Raw genomic sequence first — 24,563 nt, 5'->3', positions numbered from 1 at the left:
GTACGTTGTGTTTTCCGATCTGACGATCTCAGAATATGATGCGATGTGATGTGATGTGAGGGTTGGATAAATGAGAGCGGGCAGGAAAATAATTGGATAATAGATTTAAGTATCGACGCAGTGAGAACTAATCTATTCGCTTTTGTGGATATGAAGTATGAGTAAATAGATGAAGAATACCGATTCGACAATTAGTCTTCGCAGATAAAATAGATGATCAGAAATATTGATAGAGAAATCGTATCAAATAAACATAAGGCTGAAGAAGAAACCTTTTCATTCCTCACCGGATATTTAAGAGCTATATATATATTTATTTATATATACGTATAGGTAGGAGAAAAATTCCCCAAGCCATCTCCCTCCATCGCTATATCACCAGTACCATCGCCATAGCCATAGCCATAGCCATTATTTACCTACTTACCTACTTACCTACCTAGCTAACGAAAAACCGAAACACAAGAAGGATCAATAAACATATGACTCTTCTTTCCTCTCAAATTCCGATGTTTAGTTTATATCCTAGTATACCTACCTGCCTAGGTTTCAAAAGAGAGAAAGAAAAAATAAAAAATAAAATAGGTAGGTAGGTAGGTAGGTAGCTTTTCTCTCTAGGACTCGATTTTTGCTTCTTCCAATCATGTTGATCACTGCCTCAATTTATATACTGGGATGTTTTGAACATATAATACTAGACTAGGTAGACTAGACTAGGTATTTTACATTAACCTCCCTCACACCATGAAATATTCCTTTACTTTTCCGGCTTGTAGAACCATCAGGACTAGGACTATCTATCTTATTTTTCTCCGGGATGCATGCAAAAAGATCGCTTGCCAAATGATCTCACCGAGAAAATTATCCTAGTAGCCTTATCCCGTCGTGCATACTTTTGGGCTGATGTGGATAATGTAATGTGGTTTGTCCTGAATTTTTGTTTATTCCTTCCTTCCTGTAAGGTTGGTTACATGTATGAGTGAGTGATGTTTATTAAAATTTCTTACATTTTCTCATATCTATCTAACCTTAATTAAGTAAGCTAAATTAGAAAAATATTTAAATTTTCTCTTACTTCATCTGTCTATCTCATATAAATAGAATACATACATAGCATCTTGAAAGAAATTATTTTTCTAGCCCCCAAGATTTATCCTTACTCTAATAAGTAGGTAATGTAATATTTCAGAAATAGATAGGTAGGTATCTCATCCTCCTCTCATATCCGAAAAAGATTCGTAAACCATCAAATAATGATGACTCAATCTCAACCCCTTTCTTTGAATTTCTACCAGAAAACTTAAACTTCAGCTACCTTCTCACGGCTTCCTCACATGTACATTCCACCCATCCATCATCTAATTGGTGCACAAATCATCAACAAATAAAGCCCTTGTTCTTTCTTCCATCTGTTAAAAAGGGGCAGTGTTAGTTTTAGTTTTACATATGCAGTGTGTTTCTGTAGCCTTATCTACCTACTAGGTATATACATTAACCCTACATTCCCGAATTTGTCTTTCTCGGGATCTTTTGGTTTTCGGTCTCTATCAGCAGTATGTGTGTATGTATACGCCAGGGCAGATCACGATTAAGGATGCGTTGCTTATGGATAAAATGGATAATATCAACTACAACTAGGCTGTGCTTATTCTGTACGTGATTTTGATTTTGATGATTGTTAAGCAGTGAGTAGTGTTTCTAAGCAGATTTTATTGGTTGAGAAGATTGTTGTAGGCTGGAGAATGCCTAGTTTGTGAAGGGAGGTGGAGGCTATTGGCTAGGGATGGGAATTAAGATGTTATTTGTTGTGGCGACGCTACGGTGATTAGGTAACCTTAGTGCTAAAACGTATATGGGAGTTTCCGGGTTCCCATGGGAACCCGAAAACCCTAGCTAACTTAATCAACGGATCAAAAAGAAAGAAAGTTAGAATGATGACATGCGAATTAGAAAATCATATGCACGGTGGTCGGGTGCGGGGTTGACTGCATTGCATGAAGGGGCAAAAAATCTCGATTGAAAGACTAATGACCAGACAATGCATTATTATTATTTTCTTTGTACTCATATACATACACAAACGCACTCTAAACGAATTACTCGCCTCACTCCTTCCATATTTCCATCTTTCTCTCTCCCCTCCTCTCCTCAATCACCAATAACAATCTTCACCCCCGGTTACATGAAAACCCCCGCACATGTCACAATTAACCTATGACTCCTCGAGCTCCTGTGTAAAGCCAAGTAGGTTACAGATTACAAGTTACAGTCACAATACATGCATGTACAAAAGTCCCACCTGCCTATTCTTCACGTGTCAAAATTTTTTAAGCGTGGCTATGGAAAAAGAACTAAAAGAAACTGCCGAGATATTAGGTTACGGTTTTGACGTCAATCTTGCATTTTCGTTTATCATACACTCACTCACTGCATTAAGAATATTCTTATCGCTTTTGAAGAAATCGATAGAGAAATAATTATATCAATATGGATATTTGTTTGTTAGTCAGTTCATTCATTTTGTACTCAGCGGGTTAATAATGTTACATTTCCTAAGGAAATAAATTATCGTACATCTTAGTTTATAGTTTAAGATTTAAATTGAAATACAGAATCAAGATTCGAAAATTAGTTCTTCTGAATTTTCTTCATGTAAGTTGATATTACATATACGGAGTACGCTCAACCCACTTGATGGCATCGTACAATCCATATCCGAAACAAAAGAAGAGATAGATGGTTACCTAACTTTCTTCGAAAAAGTATGTGCTAGCAGAAACGAAGGTATGAGAAGTTACTGACTGACTGGGCTCACGTGAATGATTGCATGGATATTGATGGAGGTTCTGCCTTCGAATTCGGATATGTGCATACCTGCCTGCGGCGTTAGCAGATTGAGGTTAATCTAGTATGCATCTTTGCTTTAAATAAGTCAAAATTAAAGAAGAAGTCAGTATTACAAATGAAATATCTAGCTTCGCAACCTGTCTTGCTCACGGGCCCAGATTGTGTATGCATGCATGTGTATGAGTATTGAATATACAGGCGAATGACCAGAGATTATGGATTTCTGTCTCTTCTCTATCTGCTCTATCTGACATAGCCATCATTCTATTATTTGGGGAAGGGAACCAAAGTACGAGAAGAATCCAAGTAGGAGAAAATTATTAAAGTTAGATAATTATGCAACTATTTCATTATGTGACATTGGAACTATTTCATATTGAAATGAATTAAATTAAAGTAACTATAAACAGACTACAGTTAAACAGCTGAGATATGTGATAGATTGAAAGATTGAAAGATTGAAAATGCAGTGTGAAATTCATCCTGCTCGCTTTTTTTTAATATTTTCTATTCATGGTTAGCGTATGCTGTAGAGGGTAAACATTGGTGTGGGTGTGGTTTCTTATTCGTACATATTGATAGTTGTTAGAAGGTTAGATATCTCTCTTTTTTGTTGTTATATCCAAGTTTTTGATGAAGTGATATGAAACTAAAATCCTGCCCCTCTTCTCATTTTGTAAATCAATGATTCGTAGAAAATCGTCATCTGCTTGACTGCTGACTCTGAACCCATAGATCATGCAATCCCAATCCTCTCAAACCCCCTCAACATGAAATCCCCTCGCAACAAGCCACCTCCTCAAAAACCCCAACTTATTATCCTTTTCCGCCAACCACATATTCCTCTCCACAACCTTTGCATTCATAACTCTAACCAACTCCTGGAGTCTTTCCACCTCTTCAATCTTATCCTCCAACCTCTCTTTAAGTCCCCCTTCACTTAAAATTCCCCTCCCAGTCAACCCCCTCCTCATCATCCTAATCCTCTCTTCCGCCTTCTCCCCCCTAACCTCAGCTTTTTTCCTCTTCCCCTCCAACTTCTCTATCCTCTCCTCCAAAAATTGAATTTCCCTTCTCTTCTTTTCATTCTCCATCGTCACAACTTCCTTATCCGCATTCAATATCCTAATAATTTCTCTCAGTGCACTATTATCATTATTCAATTGCCAATTTCTTGTTTCCACAACAGATAATTCTGTTCTGAGTGATTCGGTAACGGCATTTAGTTCAGCGTTGCGTTCTTCAAGTTCGTTTGCTATTTCGCGGGAAGTGGTACGAGATTGAGAGGGGGAGCGACGCGAACGTGAGGTGGAACGACGGAGGTTGGAGTTTGAGCGAAAGATGATACGTTCGTGACCGTTACGGTCACGTTCGAAGTAGCCTCGAGAGCGGGGACGTTCGTAAGTCATTTTGATGTGGCTTTGTGTATGTGCTGATGAGGTTAAGAAGAAAATTGATGAAGGATAACTTTCGATGGAATGGGTTGGTTGGTTGGTTGAAGATGAAATATTTCAACGGTGATGTGATGGAGATATTCTTCACGGCATTTGTATTGTAAAATTAGGAGAATGATTGTTTGCTATATTGATATGGATAAATATGCAAGTGTGACCTGCAGCTCCAGAAGCACATATGTATGTAGAATCAGAATTTGACAATGCACTGCTGAAATTGTTCAATGAGAAGAGAGAAATCTAGATTATATGTATTGTTGCCTATATACGGAAGGCTTTACGTGTATAACCGCCTGGGCATGAGAAAATTGTAAAGTTTCTATGGTATGGCCCACGGATAGGTAAAGAAAGAGCCGTGCTAAACATTATGTGGCAGGTTGTAAATTTTTGGTCATAATCTTTATCGAAATTTGAAACCGAGAAGAAAATCAACAAGGCTATAGAAATAAATATTGCATTTCGAAATATCGAAGAACTTGTTGCTTCGATGGCCTTCCTTCCCATAGACTGCTAGGACTGGAGTAAAGAAACGTCTCGTCCTCTACTTGACTTCATTTCCCATTTCATCTATGCTTAAAAGAGCCAACGTATCGTACATGTGGCATGTCCAAGCCATTGAATGTCCCAGTCTAAGAGAAACTTCTCGACCAATTTTCAACGAAACATGCAAAAACAGAAGAAAGGAACAAGGTAAAGAAAAAAAGGTTTCACCTGCCTTGTCCTGCCTATTCTCTTTTCAAAATCCTTCCCATTCCATGCATATCCAAACAAGCCTTTCTTTCCCCATACAGCAACCCAACTCTAGTAGTACAAAGATCCCAAAGGTACAAGCCACTCAGCTGTTCATGGATAGATGGTTGGCTTAGAAGATTCTACCCTCCTTCAAATATGCGGGAACTAATGCACCTATCCTATGACCTTTACTCAAACAATAGTTGTCGGAGCATGACGTATCATGTTACGAGCTTCAATGATCAATTTGTGGAGTGGCTGTGCGAACCCCAAATGTAAGGCTGAGGCGTGGTGATTCCATGGAAATTTCAGATGACACTTGGGAAAATGTCTTGCAAAACAATTTGTGAGGAGAAACTTGGCTTTTCATTGATATTTGCTGATGTCAGATTTCTCAGAGCATAATTTCACATTCGGAACTTTCCAAACAAGCCATTTCATGCATATGAAGTCCTCAACACTTCAGCCACGATGGATTTCTCATCACAATATAGAGAAAGTATTCTGTGGCTTGCAAACATGGTTACAAATGCGGCGAAGTCATAGCAGGATCGGTCGCCCAGGATGGACGGCGTGGTCATCAGAAGAAACAGAAAGAAAGGAAAACCGTGGCTTGATGGAGGAAGATTTCTGCAAGGCAGATTTTGGGATAAGGCTGGGTGGTTATGACCTTCAGTTGCAATGATGAAGATAATTGAGGCACCATATGATGACGTTTGCTATGCGTGACATGAGATGTGAGACGCTGTGCTAAATAGAATATTTTTCTTTTGGCGTTTAGTTAGGGATACTGTTCCTAGTGTCGTTGCGTTGGGTACCAATCAACTCGGTCAGACTGCCCGGCTTGAATAAATTGCTTGATGTGAAGAAAGTTGGAGATCTCTTGCCCTAGAAGAAATCGGCGTTGAATAGATGAGGCTATGGGCCAACAGCCAAGTCAACTTGCTTGCTGCATAAGCCACACGTGATCGAAGAATAATTATGCACACATAAAAGTCCTTGCATACATTGCATAAATCCCTCAATGCATCGACAACGCAACGAAATCCAAACCGGATTCTTAAATCTTACATACATAATCCATACGGACTTGCTTTCATTTTTGTTCAAATTTCCAATTCAACATGCCACAATCTCCTCAGGTTCGTATAAAATTTGGCGGTCAAGCGGCTAATTATGCAAAACAAACGCTGAGTATCGGGTGAGATGCAACGCTATGCCATGTCATGCAGGTTATCAAGGACTTTGCCGTATTGTCCTATCGTCGTCTTCTGCATTGCCATTCTTTAGTTGGGTTGGATCTAGCTATAATCAGTCATTTTTTAGACTGGAGAATGCTGATGTAGATCATGAGTTCTTCTTCAACGTACTGCATGCACTTCGCCTTGAGGAGATGTCAGGAATGTTTAGATGATGCCATATTAGTTGGTAGAAATCCTGCATTGATAGCGGTGGATGAAGCTAGGGTATCGTATGAAGGTGGAAATGTGATTGTCATCCATAAAAGAGGGGTCAATTGTATAGTTCTCGTTTAATCCAGTCATATGTGTATGTTTGCCAATGATAATATCGATTGGATAGGGTGCAGTGAAAGGATTGAGTTGATCCGTGAATTCGTGAAAAGTGTTGAAGTCTTAATAAAGCAAAGGCATCCAAATTATGGATGAATATCCTGTGAAACTATCTATTCTTTAGTACATAAATCAAAAAATCATAATCAAATATCTACCTCTAAGTATGAAACTTCTATAACATTCTTAATAGTCCAATCCCAGTCTAAATGGGAGTTTCTGCATCTGCTGCAAAACCACCGTTCAGCCACTACTGATTGATTGATTGATTGATTAAATTAACGTCTACACTGAGTCTATGACTATCTAAGACGGCTAGGAGCTTTGTAGGCTTCTAACAATAGTAAATGGAGGGTGGCTGGCCTTATTCGACCGTAGCTAATATAGGTTGGGGAGATTGAAAGCCTCAATCTTCTAATGTTTGAATGGGGGAAGTGAAAACTAATACTAGGGAACCAAGCCCGCCTCAGCCACTACTGACTAGCTTGGTATAATGATGAATCAACATAAATCCAACCATATACATAGTGAATCTCAAACGTTCCCAAGCATGTATAGCTTCCACATGTGAGCTAAGATAGCTATCATGCCAGCATTGCTCCATTCCAGCAAGCACTTCACTTTATTTCCCCACTTAATTCCCTCCTAACCCGTCTGCCCACGACTTCTTGACAAAACCCCAATAAACCTCCTCACCCCCTTGCCCTCTAAACATCTGCGCATGCTTCCCACCAACCATCTTAACCCTCTCTACTCTATAGCCCTTCTGTTTCCCAATTTCCCCATGCTCCTCTACATCAGTGTACTCAATCACATCATCCTCTTCACTATAAATATATCCCCTCGTCGCTCTCTTACTTACCAATCTCTCATCATTCAACCCCTCCAAAGGCCCTCTCACTAAATCTCTCCAAACCCAATGCGGACAACAATGCACAATGAAGTAAAGTATCGACGCAGTTAGGACAGCCAGGATCGCTAGGGGTATATATAACAACCATGGAAGTTTTGCTCCAGGCACGTGGAGAAGAGCGTGTAAATCTCGCTTAAACCATGGGAGGGAAGGACAGGAGTCATAGATTATGGTGGATATAGGAAGCGGTTTGCCCTTTAAGGAGTAATACAACCCCGTAACTCCATAGAGACGTTTCCCGCCACCGTTACTGATACAGTGGGCTAGTAGTCTCTCACTTCCGTCGGGGGATCCGGAAAATAGGGCATCGATAGCGGGAGCGACATCTTTGCGTCGGCGAGCTTCGGATTGAAGGAGGAACTGTGAGGTTTTCATGGTGCAGAGAACGATACGGGAAGAAGGAAAGAGATTGGTGTAGTAGGTGGTATAGTAGGAGATGTGTTTCGGGGCGGCATTGTTCCAGCTGCAAAGCAAAATAGTGGTCGGATGACCTGGCAGTGGTGTGGTGCTAGCTGTGGTGCTAGGCTCGTAGAGATAGACGCAAGGTGATAGTTTGGTAAAGGCTGAAAGGGGTTTTGGTTTTGTTTGAGCCATCTTGACTTGCACTTGCTATTGCTTTGACTTATTGGTAAGATTACAATTGAAGGTACAGAGAGAAAAGAGAAAATAGAAGAAACCCGGAGGGGTGATTTTTTACTTAGAATTTATATCATCCCGTGAATCTGCCGACTGGTCAATCTAGCTAAAATGGCTGCTGAAGAGACCCTGATCAAGATTGTTCATTGGGTGTTTCGAAAGAGTGCTCATTTCGAACAATCCCGGATTCGTTGGGCGGCGGATTTGTCCCACTTTGGCTACACTTCCGCCGGCTTGAAAGCGGGTCTTTCGTATCATGCCGAGGTCCGTGATTTTGGTTGAGGAAGAATGGTTCTAATTACTCATCCTCGGTCTGCCCTCATCAACATCGCGGACAATAGAAGGACAAACATCACGCCCTCATTTGATTTGTCAAAATGAAGCATGAGGTTAACCCCGGTTAGTAGGTTATTGCGCAGATAGTAATGGTCACATACTTGTGGATGTAAAGCAACAAGTATACGAGGTTCTTCTAAATTGATGTAGACATCAAGTGATGTTGAGTTGGATTCAATGAATCAATTTTTGTAATGGCTAAAGAGGATGAATAGAGCTCAAGTAAGCGCTTACATAATGTGAATGGCTCAATATTATTGGTGCTTGGCATTCGACACACCTTATATACCGTCCTTTGGGGAACATAATAGGGGCAGATGGATAGTCGACGCAGGATAATAAACACTGATTTCCATCCTTTCCCGGTTTTCATTTATGTATTATAGCTTTTGTCTCTTGCAAAATGGCTTCGGAGGTCTGGATTCTTGTATGGTAGTCCAATTACCAGTCTATCATGTAAACGCAGTATTCCTGGTCCAATTTGATCTGAGGCGACATGATGTATCTTTTGGGCTCGAGGCAATCGCCATACACAAACTTTGACGGTACTATCTAAAGTGAAGAAGTATAGCAGAGCCCCGGATGTGAATAATGAACAATCAGCATTGGGGAGCCATGGAGGATCACAATGTCAAAAATATACCACTCTCGGTAACCCTGAGAGACACATTCATAATAGGGTGTCTGCTCTAGTAAAATTTCCCTTCAGTTAGGCTTTAACGCCACTCACACCAACTGGAAAAGATAGCTTTAGTTAGATACTAATATATTTATGCTAGTTGGGATACATTTGTTAACTCATAAAGTTGAGTATGAAAAAATCTAGATACACAAAAACCTTAAGAATCAATTCACTACGAGACCTCCCTGTAGCCACCACAATATTTCCACTCTCCCCGGCATAAATAATGCCCTTCGTGCTTCCAAATCGGTCAAGGAATTTATAGCAATGTCTGGTAATAACCATGGGTGACGTTGCGCATCAGCAGCTTAGACAAAGTTCGAAACACCGCAGAAAAATAGCCTAAAAATAGCTATATATAAGAAATCTCCCCGTCATCTTGCGAATAGTAACTTATTAGCCATTAAGGACTTATTGACAATAAAGACTTTGCCGAAAAGACGATATAGTATCGAAAAGTGATAGCAATCATTATCCCTCATGTCTCACACACAGCTTCACCAATTGACCTTTCAAACCCGAATTTATTGCCTCAATACTCTTGGCTGTAATGATGGCGATCGCGATACACCAGGGCATAGTTGCCGTAGTGTGAATTTGATTGCAATTTATTTGCAGTTACCACTTCTTAATATCACAATCCTTTTATACTTGTAGAAGAAGATTCCAGCCCATTTTACCCAGCCCAACCCTCTCCGTATGGAACCAGATAAATTCACCACTCACCACTGCTTTTCCGCCCCGCACTCGCGTATCCCACACACCCGCTTCACATATATAAATATCCATGATATACCGTATCAAAACATTAAACAAATCCAATAATGCGACGGAGAGGAAAGTCGTAGTTGATGAGTATCGAAAAATCACCTACACCAAGTAAGCATTATAGAATCGTAAAATCAGTTGATTCGCCGCGCACAAAAAGCAGGAAGAGTACCTGGAATCTCGTACAGAATGGTGTCCAGAATGATGTCAGGTTTTAGACGACAGCACAGAAGAATATGGACAGCAATTATACGGGCGAACAATAACACATTTCAGTATTCAGACGATACCTTTTATCATCTAGTCCCTCTACAACAATCTACACTCCTGTTAGTCATGCAAGCACCCATCTTCGCGCAGTTCCAACGATACCATTTTCATTACACTATCCACTTATTAAGCATGGCCTGTTTTCTGTTAAATTTACCACATCCTAGAGGGAAGTTGAGGACTATTATATATACGAAAGCCAAGACGGTTGTTTATATATCACCAGACCCGGAGACGAGTAGAAAGTGTGAGGGTGAATAGTGTATGTCGTGAGGAAATGCATAAGATAGGAGGTACTGGATTCGAGATACCTAGAACTCTGCCTACTTTTAAACAAATGCCTGATTGAGGGAGAACAGTTCAAGGAAGCACAATCACCCACATATGAAGGCCCAACATTCTTAGAGAACTTGCCGGTAAAGCATAAGACTTCCACATATCATCCACATATCATCCACATATCATCCACATAAATATATGAGAGAAAGTTAAAATTGTAATTATCTCAAGGACCTGCTACGTAACCCTGATTTAAACAGGACATCAACACCTTGCAGTCGCTCAAGCGCATTATGGGTCAAATGATACCGCCTATGAAGGGACTGATACTTCCTTATCTTCTCCTTACATATGAATTTTGGCTCATACTTGCAATCATGCTCCTTCTCCACATACTTCTTCGCCTTTACGCTTGTGCCAAAAATTGGACAATTTGGGAATGGGCGCATTAGCTATCTCTTATTGACTGTCCTTGGGCTTGTGTAGTCGTTGGAAAGGCATTTGAAGGCTATCCTAGACATCGCAATGAATTCCCATATTTCCGAGAATGTCCTATGTGTCTCCCTTGGCTGGTGAGTTGCCCAAAATCTGCTTTCGAATGAAATGTTGAAATGTCTTTCGCGATCACTATCTCTTCACTTTGGAGCTGGTCCTGTGGGGGCAACAGCAATTGGAGAAGGCTTTGGGGAATCCGCAGCCGGAGCATCTGCGCGACCTCTCCCACCACCGTTTCTACCACCCCTCCTGCCTATAGCTCCACCTCTACCACCACGAGAAGCCGGACTAGCAGGTGGAGGAGCAGGAGCTCTAGGAGCTGGGCCAGCACGTGGTAATTGATTTCCCTTTCGTTGCATAACGTGAACAGTTCCCTGTGCGACGGAAACGGGGTTTGCAGCCATTGCTTTCTTTAGACCTTCATGATCTTCAAAATCTGCATATGCGAAGCCTTTCTTTTTATCTATCTCAACCATGGAAACTTTACCAAATTTTTCCAATGCTTCCTTTAACAATAATTCAGTTACCCCTTGAGATGGGTTGGCATGTTTTATGAAAGCTTGTCGGGCACCTTTAGGTGGAACATCCACTTGAGCCTTTGATCCTCGATTAGGAGTGGCTTGTTGAGGTTGCACCGCGGCTGGAGCTGGAGCTGCAGGGGGATTGACTTTCGGAGGCGCTTTCGGAGGCGCTTTCGGTGGAGCTTGAGGTGTAGATGAAGATTGAGAAGTCGCGGTACTTGGTTGTTGTTCAGGTCGTTGTTGAGTGGTGAACTTTCGTAGTAGGACCATTGGTGTAGTTGGGGCCGAAGCAGTGGTTGTCGGCCCCTTGGTAGCAGAAGATTCAGTAGTATTCTTTTGGTTACCTCTTCTAGATCTTCGGCTACCTGATTGAGCACTAGGCTGGGCTGGAGGTACTTTGGGACCAGTGGGTGTTGTAGGAGTAGATGGAGAAGATGCGGTATTACTAGGAGTAGACGTGGACTTTTCAGAAGCCTCAGCTTTTACCGCACTAGCTGTATCACGTTTGATACGGCGGTGAGCCTGGGAGGGACTAAGTCCGAGATCACGGTGTAGCATGCGAACATGAGCAGCAACAACGGCTTGCCTTTCATTAGCAGGAATTTTAGAAGTATCAAGCTTGGGTACGTTCTTCTCGGTACTTGTTGAAGTAGCCGCAGAGGAGGACGTTGCAGCTACTTTTTTGGCAGCTTCTCTGTTCAAAATCCTGACAGCCTCTTGCGTGGCCGCGACTTTGTCGGTCTTAGGATCTTTGTTGGACTTTCTACTATCATCTGTCGAACCTGATCCTTCCTTCGCTTTGGACTTCGGAGTTTCTTGTTTCTTCGCTGCCTTTGCTGCCGATTCCTTCGTCTTGTTGGCCTTCTTGTCCTTCAAGAATTGAACCAATGGTGTCACAGTAACTTTCTCGGGCTTTCCTGTTGGAGGATCTTCGCCATCTGCGCCGATTTCTTTTGTAGTAACTGGATTAGCCAATCCTTCCAAAAATGCCATGAATTCTGGATCCTGATCGATTGTTCCTGCCCGAGCATCTGTACGACGTTTAAGACCTGCAGGGACTCTACTGTAAGGCGCAAATTCAACGGAGGGTGGTCCAATGAGACACGAATCTGTATATGTATTCTTTGCATCTTCAAAACTGGATTTTCGCACGACTTCTGAAAATGGTAAGAGGTGATCACCACTTGTTAAGTGTAAATATGCTCGAGAAGGTCGGGATGGCTTGGAAGGACTGTTTTGATCTGTAAGCCCTGCAGGCACATACTTTGCGAAAGTACATACTCTTTAGAATCTTTCCCCAATTTGTATTGAAACCAATCAACTTTTCCTTGCCCTACTTTCCATTCATCACCAAGAACAGAAAAGAACTCCACCTCCGTCAATCCTGGAGCTAGTCTACGGACGATAAGCTTCAACTTGGAACTTGCTGGCTTGCTAGCAGTTTGCTTGGAAGTACTACCCGATGTCTGTGTAGCTGTAACGGAGAGAACACCGTTTGTTTGATTGCGAGATCCTGCGGTAGTAGCCATCTTGAATGTCAGCTCTGAAAATCAATGGACTTGAGGTCGACTTTCTCCTAAGTATTGCGCCAAATGTCTACCAAACTGGGTAATCAATATCCACGCTCCTCAAATTGGGAGAGCTTGCGAGTTATTAACGATCACATAGATATAGAAAGAATACGACAAAGATTTATAGAGGAATCATCCACCGTGCTATTGTTTTGTTTGTGTAAGTAAGAAACCGCTTTATTTTATGTGATTGTTGATTGATGATGATAGGAATTAAGGTCAGACGTGGGGCATTCACCAAAGTCCACTGGGTCGGGATATCTAAACACCGAGAATACGGTGACTTTTCACACAATTTCTACCATGATCTTCGGTTAATACTGCGATATCTGGAATAGTGTGGTATTATTCAAAGTACAGTCTTAGGTGAAGCAGTTGATGTGCGTTCTATGAGGAGGATTACGAATAATCACTCTCACGCTTACCACAATTCCGAAGCAGAATACGACTGCTCTGAAGAGCATCCAACAGGCCGATTGCGAAAACCGCAGAATCACAGTTGTTGAAAAGCCATCAGATTCAACAAAGTGTACCTGCAGCCTCGAGACCATTTAGAAGACTAGGAAGAACTTAAAGAGGATTTAGAAGACCCTTAGTCCTTCAAAGCCGAGAAACTTCACGCCACGATACAGTATCTTTCGTTTAAGGAAGAAAAAAGGATAAAGTCATCGCCCTCGCCCTTATCACAATACTCAAAATGAGTTCCACAGTACCCCGCCCTGGCGCCGCGAAACTAGGACCTCGTTCTGGTCTTGAGGAATGGTTGGCAGAGGCAAAGCAATGCCATTATTTACCAGAATGGGCAATGAAACAGCTTTGTGAAATGGTAAAGGAGTGTTTAATGGAAGGTAATGTTTTTGAATCCCCCGCTGATGTTATATCGTACTGATTCTTCCTTCGACAGAGTCAAATATACAACCTGTCGCAACACCCGTCACTATATGTGGTGATATTCATGGTCAATTTTACGATTTACTCGAGCTTTTCCGTATCGCTGGTGGTATGCCAGGAGAGACAAATGTTCAAGCCCCCACCACTGTTATTAACACAGATGCGCTCGAACCGCCTACGCAAATTACAGATCCAAAATTGAAGAAGAAGATAAGAAGCAGTGATAGTGGTATGGAGAGCGCAAGTGGAGGAGATGATGATGACGATGATGAACCTCGAGGACGTCCACGTACTGCAGGAGGATCAAATCGTAGTACAAGCTCTGGAGCTGACTCTGGTATCAATATCAACAACAATCAAGTCTCTGGAAATGGGAACCAAAATTTTATCTTCCTAGGTGATTTTGTCGACAGAGGGTATTTTAGTTTGGAAACTTTCACTTTATTGATGTGCTTGAAAGCTACGTAAGTAAAATCTTACGTTCTGTGAGTCCCGTTGCTAATAGTCCTAGATATCCTGATAAAATTACTCTCGTCCGTGGAAACCATGAATCTCGTCAAATCACACAAGTATATGGTTTTTACGAAGAATGTCAACAAAAATACGGAAATGCCTCAGTTTGGAAATCTTGCTGTCAAGTTTTTGATTTCCTTGTCCTTGCAGCCGTAGTTGATGGAGAGGTCCTTTGCGTTCATGGTGGTTTGAGTCCAGAAATTAGAACTGTCGATCAAATCAGAGTTGTTGCACGTGCACAAGAAATTCCCCATGAGGGAGCTTTTTGTGATTTGGTTTGGAGTGATCCCGAGGATGTTGATACTTGGGCTGTTTCTCCTCGTGGAGCTGGATGGCTGTTTGGAGATAAAGTTGCTAATGAGTTTAATCATGTTAATGGTCTTAAACTTATTGCTCGCGCCCATCAACTTGTTAACGAGGGATATAAGGTATGTTAATTTATTGCCCTGGCTGAATTTTCTAACAATTTATAGTATCATTTTGCACAAAAGTCTGTTGTTACTGTCTGGTCAGCTCCCAACTACTGTTATCGATGTGGCAATGTCGCTTCAATTATGAACGTTGGCGAAGATCTTAATCCTAAATTTAGTATTTTCAGCGCAGTACCAGAGGATCAACGTGCAGTTCCAGCTGGTAGAAGAGGTGCTGGTGATTACTTCCTTTAATTATACCACACATACGTTCTTTACTGTTGATACATTCTCCATATTTCAAGAGATGTATACTGGATATCTACCTAGGCGTTTGATTTTAAAGGTCGGCATTTTCGAAAGGCGTCTGTTTGGTAAATTACCCCTGTACAACAATAGTTGAATCTGGTTCTGTCTTTTTAATTTAAATCGAGGTGATATTTGGCTTGGTTGGGCTGGATCTGGCTACATCAGATGGGAATGGTGTGAAATGAAAGGTATTTATGACTCTTAGATCTTATGAGTGATGAGAGATGGATTAAGATATACATGGCATGGTATACGAAAGAGCAGTATAAAAAGATATGATGTGGAATTTTAGTCGTTGCATTTTGATGATATGATGATTTCTACGGGTGTGAACTTGATGATATCCATGATTTTATATAATATGCCGAATACAAGGCTTGCAGATGACTAAATGATATGCTGAAGCTTGAAGAGGTATTGACCTCCAATTAAGAATCGAGAAAATCCGGGGAAATGGATTGGTTGCATTATTATTTGGTAGGTATCCTAGTCTTACTCTTTACCCCGCTCAATTCCATATGCTTGACGTTTGATTTGTAGCTTATTTTGTGACTCGATTGATTGATTGATGAATGACTCTTTTATATTATGTTTTCTTGCATTCTTCTCTCAATAGCTTTGTAATCTTAGTAGGGCTATATTATCTTGTTGAGAAATTGATTTTGAAATTCTTTGTCTCTCTGTTGGTTTTTGGATTTATTTTTCTGGGTGATAGTTATATCATCGGAATTCTTTTGGCGATATTTATATCTATATCCATCTATACATATTCATCTCCTCCTTGATATCGATCTGCTATCTACTATCTACTATCCTCAAACACGGTATACCATCTCTCTATCTACATATCTCTCTACCAACCCCCAAAATCAACAGATCAACCAAAAAAGAAAAGAAAATAAAAATGGTTCAATATTTCCCCTCCATCAACCCAGAATTCGCGGATTGGGCAATAGCTCAACCGGTTTTTTTTACGGCTTCCGCACCGAGACTGGGGAGACATGTTAATGTTAGTCCGAAAGGGTTGTTGTGAGTTTTCTCCTTCCATGAGGGTTTTATTTTCGGGGGAGTTTTTCAAGTCTGGAGGGAGAGGAGGATAATGGGTGTTTGTGGAAGTGGAAAGGCAGTTTTGGGGGAATGAGGAGGAGAGCGCAGGGCGGAAGCGGAGGGGTGGAAGGAGGAGAAGAAGAAATGTTTATTTATTTATTTATTCATTTATTAATGATGTGATGAGTTTAGGGAAGCGACATTTACGATTTTGGGACCGAATAGTTGTGCTTAGTGAGTTTTTTGTTTTTTTTTGTTTTTTTTGGTGGTTGTCTTTTTGATTATACTAGTATATTAGATGGGTTTGTTTGGATCAGAGTAGGAAGTTTTGGGAAAGATGTTTCGGGTTTGTGGTGGGAGGATGTGTGATTCTAGATGTTGGATTCTGATGATATGTGGGATGGTTGTGATTTTGTCTGAGGCTTGGGATTTATATTACAGTGCTTTACAATGTTCTCGCGCGCGTTGCTTCTACTTCTATTTTATAGACGTGATGATTTATGGAATGATAGTTCTGACACTTCTTCAGTATTGATGCAACGGGTTCTGGTATCGAGACAATAAGTCATATTTATGGTTCGTTATTCATTTCTCTTCCTCTCTCCGTCCTCTCTTTTCTATAATGACAAACCTACCTACACCACTACACTCCTCCTCCATCTTCTTCTTTTCATTTAACTTCTCCTCGTCTACCCTCTCCTCGTCTACCCTCTCCTCGTCCACCCTCTCCTCGTCTACCCTCTCCATCCTCACTAACACCATCTCAAGAAAATGGACGCGTAACAATAATGTTCTGTTCATTCACCTCCACTCCTCGCATCATGCGTTTCTTTTGCACAGGTCATGTAATTGAATGGAATACACCTCAATTCTCCTCTCTTCTATCCAAGATGGGAAAGACAAAAGTAGATGGTGCTAGAGCTATTATTTTATTAGATGTGTGGAAGGTATGTTATCTTTCCTCCGGCAAACTCGTGAAATATCGCAACAATTCCATCATGCCATTTGTTCTTGACTTCAAAAACAACTGGATTAGCAGAAAAAACGAGAAGAAGAAAAAAAGAGAATCATAGCAATTAATTAACCAAACTCCCTCCCCTACAGGTTCAAACATCCTGCGGCTACGGCGTCCCTATCCTCACACCCCTCAGCACACAAATAGAAAATCCCTCGCAAGGACCCTGGACCAACCGTCAAACCCTGGGCCATTGGGCTAGTCAAAAAGTAGCGAAGTCGGAAATGCAAGATTATCAAGTTCTTAATAATAGTTATTCACTCGATGCACTTCCGGGGTTGAAAAGTGCGAGGAATCAGAGGTTTAGGGGGAATGTGGTGAGGGTGAGAGGTGATGAGGTGGTGTTTTGGGGGAAGGGGTTTGTGAGGGGGGAGTGGAGGGGTTTGGTGGTGGGATTATTGATGGGTTTTTTGGTGGGGGTTTGGATGTGTGGTATTCTGGGGGAGGGTTTGGGAGGTGTAGTTAGTAGGATTGGAGAGGTTAGAGATATGATGGGGAATTTGACGGGGAGGAATCATTTGGATGTTGAACTTTGAGAGAGAGGGGAAGGAATTATTTCAGTATTATTCCTTATTTGCCTTGTGTTCCCATCTTTTTCAATAATCAAGAGTCAAGAGGTACCAATACACAATTCCCAAATTGTAAAAGAAGTACAAATACATGTACCTAGCAGTAATCACTAAACCCATTAAAACCTCCAATCCAAATCCAAAATCAATAAATACTAGGTAACTAAAAAGGCTTAACTTTACTACATATCTACTTACTACCTAGGTACTTACCTAGTATATAGATAGATAAATCCTACCTATCTACTTGTAAGGTTACCTAATATCCCGCTACCACTACTACTACCACTACCGCAACCAACACCCGCAAACTGAAAATGTAACCATCCAGATACGCGTCACCAACAAATATTTTCCCCCTGATTTCTGAACTTCTTACTCTCACTCAACCTAAACTCTTCATCCAATCTTTCCCCAGCTTCCATTTTATACCTACTGTTCTATACTTCCACTCCTCTATTCTATACATACTCTACATTTGTACTACATACATACATACATACATACATACATACATACATACATACATACATACATACATACATACATACATACATACATACATACCTAGGTACACAACATTATAATTACACCTGTACCTCATGACCAAACATACAAGGTATGGATAGACATGGTAAGTTGTAAGTTTGTAACTTTCATTTCCGGACCTTCCCTTAGCTCCTTTATGTGTCTGGGGTTGTGGCGTTGCTAAGCTTTTGCCAAGGTTAGATGAGATGTGGATGTGATGGATGGATGGATGGGTAGTTTACTTTGTTTTGGGTTAGGCTGTTGGGTTTGCATTAGGGGTTTTGCGGATTGAGGGTTGGGGGGTTTTGAGGATGGTATGGATGAGTGATTGAATGATGGGGGTATATGAGAGTTCTTCATGCTCATCTACTACTACTAAAATACAGTAGTCGAGTTACTTACTATATAAATCACACTACGTCCGTATACTCCGTATAGCATCAACAACCAGGATAAAAATAGGAGTTAATACGGGCGTAGAATACGAAATATTCTCCAGGACCCGGCTTTTAGATACTTTTTAGTCTTGGCCTTGGTTCAAGGTACATATACTTTTCAGGAACTAAGTAGCACGGAGTAGTTTTTCATCCCAAAATCCATCACAATCCAATTTAATTGGTTTCGCATATCGGAAAATATAGTGCTGCTTTATACAAATTCTCGTATCTCTAGATATTTCAATAAAGTTACAATCACATGTAAGTGGATAGATAAAAAGCAGCGTGTGATCGACGCTTGATTAACATTTGATTGATGATGGTGAAGAAGGTTTTTCGGTAGCCACCGAGAAATGCCAATGAGAAGAGCCGGTGGGTGGGTGGCAAGTTTGGGAGATTGCTTTGCTTTACTTTTTCTTTTTTTGCGAAAGCGGGAATTAAAGGTTACTACCTACTTTTTGTTATCGGACATTTCTATTCTATTCTTCCATGTTTTTGATTGTTCTTCTCGTATTCTTCCAATCATTTGACTTGTAGGTAATTCAAGCATTAACAATGCCGCTCTTCCCTCTTCCGCCCTTGACCTCTCATGTAATTCCCGTAAATCTTTTATGGATTAGTCGGATAAGATTGGTAAGTGTACCTTTTTAGTTAATGATCCTCAATGCATGTGCATGTATGTACTGTAACTAGTGTAACCTTCCTTACTCTTCAAATTATACCACTCATCAGATACTGCATATCATCGGGATTCTTTTGTTCCTGGTGGCTCAGGGTTTATCCTACCGAGTAAAGCCTCGTATTCTCTATCAATACCCGTAAAAATCCCGCGGGTCCTCCAAGGACGCATTTCCTAAATGAGATGGGCAATTGAATGGTTTGTGTTGTGGGGAGCTTTGCCTTAAGATTATCGTCTTTTCCTTTTCCTTTTGTTTTGATCTTTTGATTCTTCTCTCCTTCTGTTCCTTATCCCTTTTCAGTCGATTAGAAGATCATTGCGACTGCTTTACGTCTTTAATACAACTCAGTCACTCGTTCTGTTTGTATTATACGCAGCGTACTTGTTTTTTTGAGTAGCTCCTCTTACTCAGTACATTCGTTTGTCACGCATTCGTTTACCCTCGATATTTCTTACAGAACATCTTCATCATGAAGTACTCACTCATTCCATTCGTTCCTATTTTCGCGGGTTTATCCCAAGCAGCTTCTAGTGATGATTGGGCTTCAAGATCAATCTATCAAATCATCACAGATAGATATCATCGTTCATCTACTTCAGATGCCCCTTGTAATATCACGAATTATTGTGGAGGTACATGGAATGGTATCACGGAGAATTTGGATTATATTCAGGATATGGGATTTACAGCTATTCAAATTAGTCCAGTCAATTTGAATATTAACAGTACCACGATTTACGGACAAGCTTTTCATGGATATTGGCAAACTGTAGGTGCTCTCCTGCAACTTTCTACTTGCATTCAATTGGCTTGAGGAAATGGCATTGAAATGTTCTAACACTCACTACAGTCCCTCTACGATCTCAATCCAAATTTCGGATCAGCAGATGATTTAAAGAAATTGAGTGCAGAACTCCACAAGAGAGATATGTATCTCCTAGTCGATGTTGTTGCTAGTGAGATGGCAGTTGACATTGGAAATCATAACATGACAGCAGATACGAAAATTGATTACTCTGTCTTTGCTCCAGCTCCATTCAACGATGAGGCATCTTATAATCCATATTGTCCAATTATCGACTGGCAAAACAAGACAGAATATCAAAACTGCTGGCTAGGTTACACCGGTGTTGCAACTCCTGATATTAAAACTCAAAATGCAACTGTCGCTGCCGCACTTGGATCCTGGATTAAAGAACTCGTCGCGAATTACTCTATTGATGGAATTCGTGTTGATGGCGCTAAACAAATTACTTACGATTTCTTCCAACCATTTGTTGAAGCTTCTGGTATATTTCCTTTGGGTGAAGTAGAGGATGGTGATCCAGCCTTCACTTGCAATTATCAACAATATACTGAGGGATTGGAAAATTATCCAATCTATTACACCATCATTCAAGCTTTCACTGCAGGAAACATGGCAGGATTGGTGTCTATGATTGACAGTATGAGAACTGCTTGCACGTCTACACAATATCTTGCAAACTTCATTGAGAATCAAGATCAACCACGTTTTGCATCATACAATGATGATGAGACTGTAGGGTTTCCTCTTCTGAATTAAAATTTGTTTTATCTGAATACTAACAATATCAATAGCTCGCAGCAAATGCTATGGCCTTTAGTATTCTCGCTGATGGTATTCCAAAATACTACTACGGACAAGAACAACATCTCACTGGTAACTACTCCCCATACAATCGTCAAGCTCTTTGGGAAAACAACCCCAGCACAACATCCAACCTTTACACTTTAACAACCACCCTCAACACCATTCGAAACCATGCCATCTCAGTAAACTCCGACTACATCAGCAACAACTCCGTTCTCTTATACACCGACGGCTCTACCTACGCAGCTAGAAAAGGAGCCAACGGCGCTCACATCGTCTCCGTCCTCAGCAACCAAGGCTCAAACGGAGGAGCCTACACCTTAAACATTGACAAAGCCGCCGACCCCGGAACCAATTTAACCGAAATCGTCACCTGTACCAGCTACCTTACAAGTAGCAAAGGAACTGTCGCTTTGAAGATGGATAAGGGAGCACCTAGAGTTCTCTTCCCCACGGCTAAAATGGATGGTACGGGTATTTGTGGATTTGCAAAGGATAAGAGTGCGGGAACGGGAACGGGATCGGCGTCCGGTTCGTCGAGTGCCACGGGTTCCGCGACGGGTTCGGCGGCTAGTGCGACGAGTTCGAAGAAGGGTGCTGCGGTGGGATTGAGAGTTGGTGTTAGTGGGTGGGTTCTTGGGGGTTTGGGTTTGATGGGTTGGGTTTTGTTGTAGGTGGTTGATGGTCGTTTGATGGTGGGTTGGTGAAGTGGGGATGGAGTTTGTTTGGTGGTTGCTGGTAATAATAAGAATACTTTATTTCTCATGTGTAGATATCTATTGGTTGCTTTCGATAGAGTATGTGTTGGTCGAATGGATTGGATTGGAATGTCATGATTGATTGATTGATTAATTGATTGATTAATTGATTGATTAATTGATTGATTGACTAGATGTAAGAGTAGAGTTTAAAGTAAGAAAAAATAAGTGAAGTCAGATTAGGAAAATAAAAAGAAGAAGATAAAAACCCGGCTTTAATTTATTGGTTTAGGGGAATAAATGTATTGTATTGTATTGTATTGTATTGTATTGTATTGTATTGTATTGTATTGTATTGTATTGTATTGTATTGTATTGTATTGTATTGTATTGTATTGTATTGTATTGTATTGTATTGTATTGTAGTATTCTATTTGGTATTTAACCTTGTATTTAGTTTTGTATTTTTGTAAGGAGAGCCTATGTGTATATAGGTATAGGTATAGGTATAGTGTTACGAGGTTTGCCGTCTAGATCATGTGGAAGTGCTCTAGGCTCTCGAGGTGGTTTATAACTAGGCGTCAAGCAGGGACTTAAAGTAATGACAATAATGCAATTCGTAACTAGTAGTAGAGTATACTAAATGATTGATCTTGAGCACGAAGCTCTATACAAAGGAAATCCATCTTGATTATATAGACCTTCGTGCCTCCTTAAAAACCGATGGCTATAAGCCTGACAATTCGATCACCACAAAGCCAATCTCGATTTGTCGGTTTCTTGATCATGTGATTAAGGACGTGACCTATGTTACTGTCCAACGTAACACATTATTATATTTCAATCAAAACTTTATATTTTACTTTCTTTATTAATAATCTTATATTTATTTTTATTAAAAATCAATTAAAAATATTTATTTTTAATTTTAAAAATCATTTTATTAATTTAAATCCATTATTATATAAGATCTGTGTTACGACGGGTAACATATTTCCGTATCACATGACTAATCACAGGATCAGAGCGATCATGTGACCGGCTCTAATCAATCTAGTTAAAGCCACTAGAGCCAGAACACGAAGGTCTATATATGTCACGATTCACCATTAGGATTATGGTGTTACGATGGTAGCAAACTGATTAATTAGGAGAGCTTAGGCCTTGTGCAAACACGATCAGATTTCATCGAATTAGTATGTGATCTTGGTCACCTGAAGATCGTATGCGCAAGCACCATCAGAAATCACGTGATAAGGAGTCTTGAGGAGCCAGAAAGCTCCTAGGGGCTCCCTTTATCGTTCATTATATAATCAGACTAGTTTCATAGTTTAGGAGCTTCGTGCTCAATTTAGTTGTCAATTAGTTTACCTACATTCTACTTGATCTAGTAACGAATTCACTTTCAAGTGAATACCAATGATAAAGCCTTAACCTGTGACGCCTCACACCTTCGGGTCACGTGGCATGCCCCGTTTGTATTTAATCACAAGAAAACTCGCTACTCTTGTTTTCCTTCTTCTTTTCTCCTTAGCTTAGTATTTTCTAATACAAGATACTCTACCCAGTATTCTTGAGTGTGACATAACCCATAACTACCAACCGATGAACCTTAGGCAGCCGCTGCCTTTAGTACAGTATCGTTACACATTATTTGTTATTATTTAAGTCCCTGCTTAACGCCTAATTATAAATTATCTCAAGAGTCTAAAGCACTTTTACATAATCTATTAAAAGGAATAACTTTATATAAAGAATAATAAAAAACTAATAAGGTAGAATTAAGACTATATTAGTTTAATATATTAATTATTTATTATTTAAGTTTTAGTGAAGTGTGAAACTCTTCTATAGAAAGCTTCTTAATCTAGTCCTAATAGGACTAATACTCTATGCACATGTTACACAGAAACCATTCACTTTAACATTATATTATATTATATTATATTATATTATATTATATTATATTATATTATATTATATTATATTATATTATATTATATTATATTATATTATATTATATTATATTATATTATATTATATTATATTATATTATATTATATTATATTATATTATATTATATTATATTATATTATATTATATTATATTATATTATATTATATTATATTATATTATATTATATTATATTATATTATATTATATTATATTATATTATATTATTCGATGGTAAAATCTCGAGTTTTCTATCATAGATCACTATTCCATACTTTTAAATCTCTCAATATCAGATAAATGAAAACTTCCCCCGCTACATTCTATAGGAAATATAAACTAATTCTAGCATTCTACTTTTGGAATTACCCCGCTTTTGGATCCCAATCTCTCTTTTTATCATAAACGCAATCATATTTTCTTAGATTCTTTTTCATAGTGCATTCACTCTTTGAATGAACTAAAGTCACAAAAGCATGAACAAATCATCCTACTCATCAGATCAAAAATACAATTCACTCTAAGCCCCTCAGCTGCCCCGCACATAGCAGACCCCGGCACAAGCTTTAGCTCAGCCCTCTTCCTATTATAAAAAGGCCCCTTGGGAGAGGAGGGGAGACCTTGCTCTACACCCCATCAGTTGTTGTGGGCCTTTCTGCTCATCCTCAGCTGTTTGCCAATTGGAGAACACAAGTGAAAACTGTCAGTTACTCGTTGGATTCATTAGGTATATTTGATATCATCCAGGCTCAAAATTTTGCGACGACATTCAATTTTTGTTGTTGTTTGGGATTTTATTGTCGTTTGTAATGATTTCTATTATAGG

The 24,563-nt window shown here is 40.0% G+C and overlaps 8 protein-coding genes across 8 annotated transcripts; 5 read left to right on the top strand and 3 right to left on the bottom strand.

The window, feature by feature from the left end:
* Positions 1–3,602: 3,602 nt before the first annotated feature.
* Positions 3,603–4,256, bottom strand: SS1G_13479 (predicted protein; the record flags this gene model as incomplete). The annotated part of the gene is made up of 1 exon (XM_001585545.1): positions 3,603–4,256. The coding sequence occupies one exon, from the start codon at positions 4,254–4,256 to the stop codon at positions 3,603–3,605; it is 654 nt and encodes a 217-aa protein (XP_001585595.1).
* A 1,901-nt stretch (positions 4,257–6,157) lies between these two features.
* On the top strand, positions 6,158–6,865 carry SS1G_13478 (predicted protein; the record flags this gene model as incomplete). The annotated part of the gene is made up of 3 exons (XM_001585544.1): positions 6,158–6,175; positions 6,380–6,551; positions 6,798–6,865. The coding sequence occupies 3 exons, from the start codon at positions 6,158–6,160 to the stop codon at positions 6,863–6,865; spliced, it is 258 nt and encodes an 85-aa protein (XP_001585594.1).
* Positions 6,866–7,238: 373 nt separating this feature from the next.
* On the bottom strand, positions 7,239–8,111 carry SS1G_13477 (hypothetical protein; the record flags this gene model as incomplete). The annotated part of the gene is made up of 1 exon (XM_001585543.1): positions 7,239–8,111. The coding sequence occupies one exon, from the start codon at positions 8,109–8,111 to the stop codon at positions 7,239–7,241; it is 873 nt and encodes a 290-aa protein (XP_001585593.1).
* A 153-nt stretch (positions 8,112–8,264) lies between these two features.
* SS1G_13476 (predicted protein) lies at positions 8,265–8,684 on the top strand (the record flags this gene model as incomplete). Its single annotated transcript, XM_001585542.1, has 2 exons — positions 8,265–8,417; positions 8,640–8,684. The coding sequence occupies 2 exons, from the start codon at positions 8,265–8,267 to the stop codon at positions 8,682–8,684; spliced, it is 198 nt and encodes a 65-aa protein (XP_001585592.1).
* Positions 8,685–11,123: 2,439 nt separating this feature from the next.
* SS1G_13475 (hypothetical protein) lies at positions 11,124–13,033 on the bottom strand (the record flags this gene model as incomplete). Its single annotated transcript, XM_001585541.1, has 2 exons — positions 11,124–12,735; positions 12,786–13,033. 2 exons carry the CDS (start codon positions 13,031–13,033, stop codon positions 11,124–11,126), a joined length of 1,860 nt encoding a protein of 619 aa, XP_001585591.1.
* A 739-nt stretch (positions 13,034–13,772) lies between these two features.
* Positions 13,773–15,144, top strand: SS1G_13474 (conserved hypothetical protein; the record flags this gene model as incomplete). The annotated part of the gene is made up of 4 exons (XM_001585540.1): positions 13,773–13,923; positions 13,980–14,430; positions 14,478–14,907; positions 14,953–15,144. The coding sequence occupies 4 exons, from the start codon at positions 13,773–13,775 to the stop codon at positions 15,142–15,144; spliced, it is 1,224 nt and encodes a 407-aa protein (XP_001585590.1).
* Positions 15,145–16,102: 958 nt separating this feature from the next.
* Positions 16,103–17,796, top strand: SS1G_13473 (hypothetical protein; the record flags this gene model as incomplete). The annotated part of the gene is made up of 5 exons (XM_001585539.1): positions 16,103–16,227; positions 16,438–16,479; positions 16,775–16,821; positions 17,014–17,192; positions 17,350–17,796. 5 exons carry the CDS (start codon positions 16,103–16,105, stop codon positions 17,794–17,796), a joined length of 840 nt encoding a protein of 279 aa, XP_001585589.1.
* A 2,147-nt stretch (positions 17,797–19,943) lies between these two features.
* Positions 19,944–21,760, top strand: SS1G_13472 (hypothetical protein; the record flags this gene model as incomplete). Its single annotated transcript, XM_001585538.1, has 3 exons — positions 19,944–20,243; positions 20,325–21,014; positions 21,074–21,760. 3 exons carry the CDS (start codon positions 19,944–19,946, stop codon positions 21,758–21,760), a joined length of 1,677 nt encoding a protein of 558 aa, XP_001585588.1.
* Positions 21,761–24,563: the final 2,803 nt, after the last annotated feature.

The sequence above is a fragment of the Sclerotinia sclerotiorum genome, genomic scaffold (genome assembly GCF_000146945.2).
Source record: "Sclerotinia sclerotiorum 1980 UF-70 scaffold_25 genomic scaffold, whole genome shotgun sequence".
NCBI lineage: Eukaryota > Fungi > Ascomycota > Leotiomycetes > Helotiales > Sclerotiniaceae > Sclerotinia > Sclerotinia sclerotiorum.
Note: the sequence above shows the minus strand (reverse complement) of the source record. Positions and strands in the feature narration are given on the sequence as shown.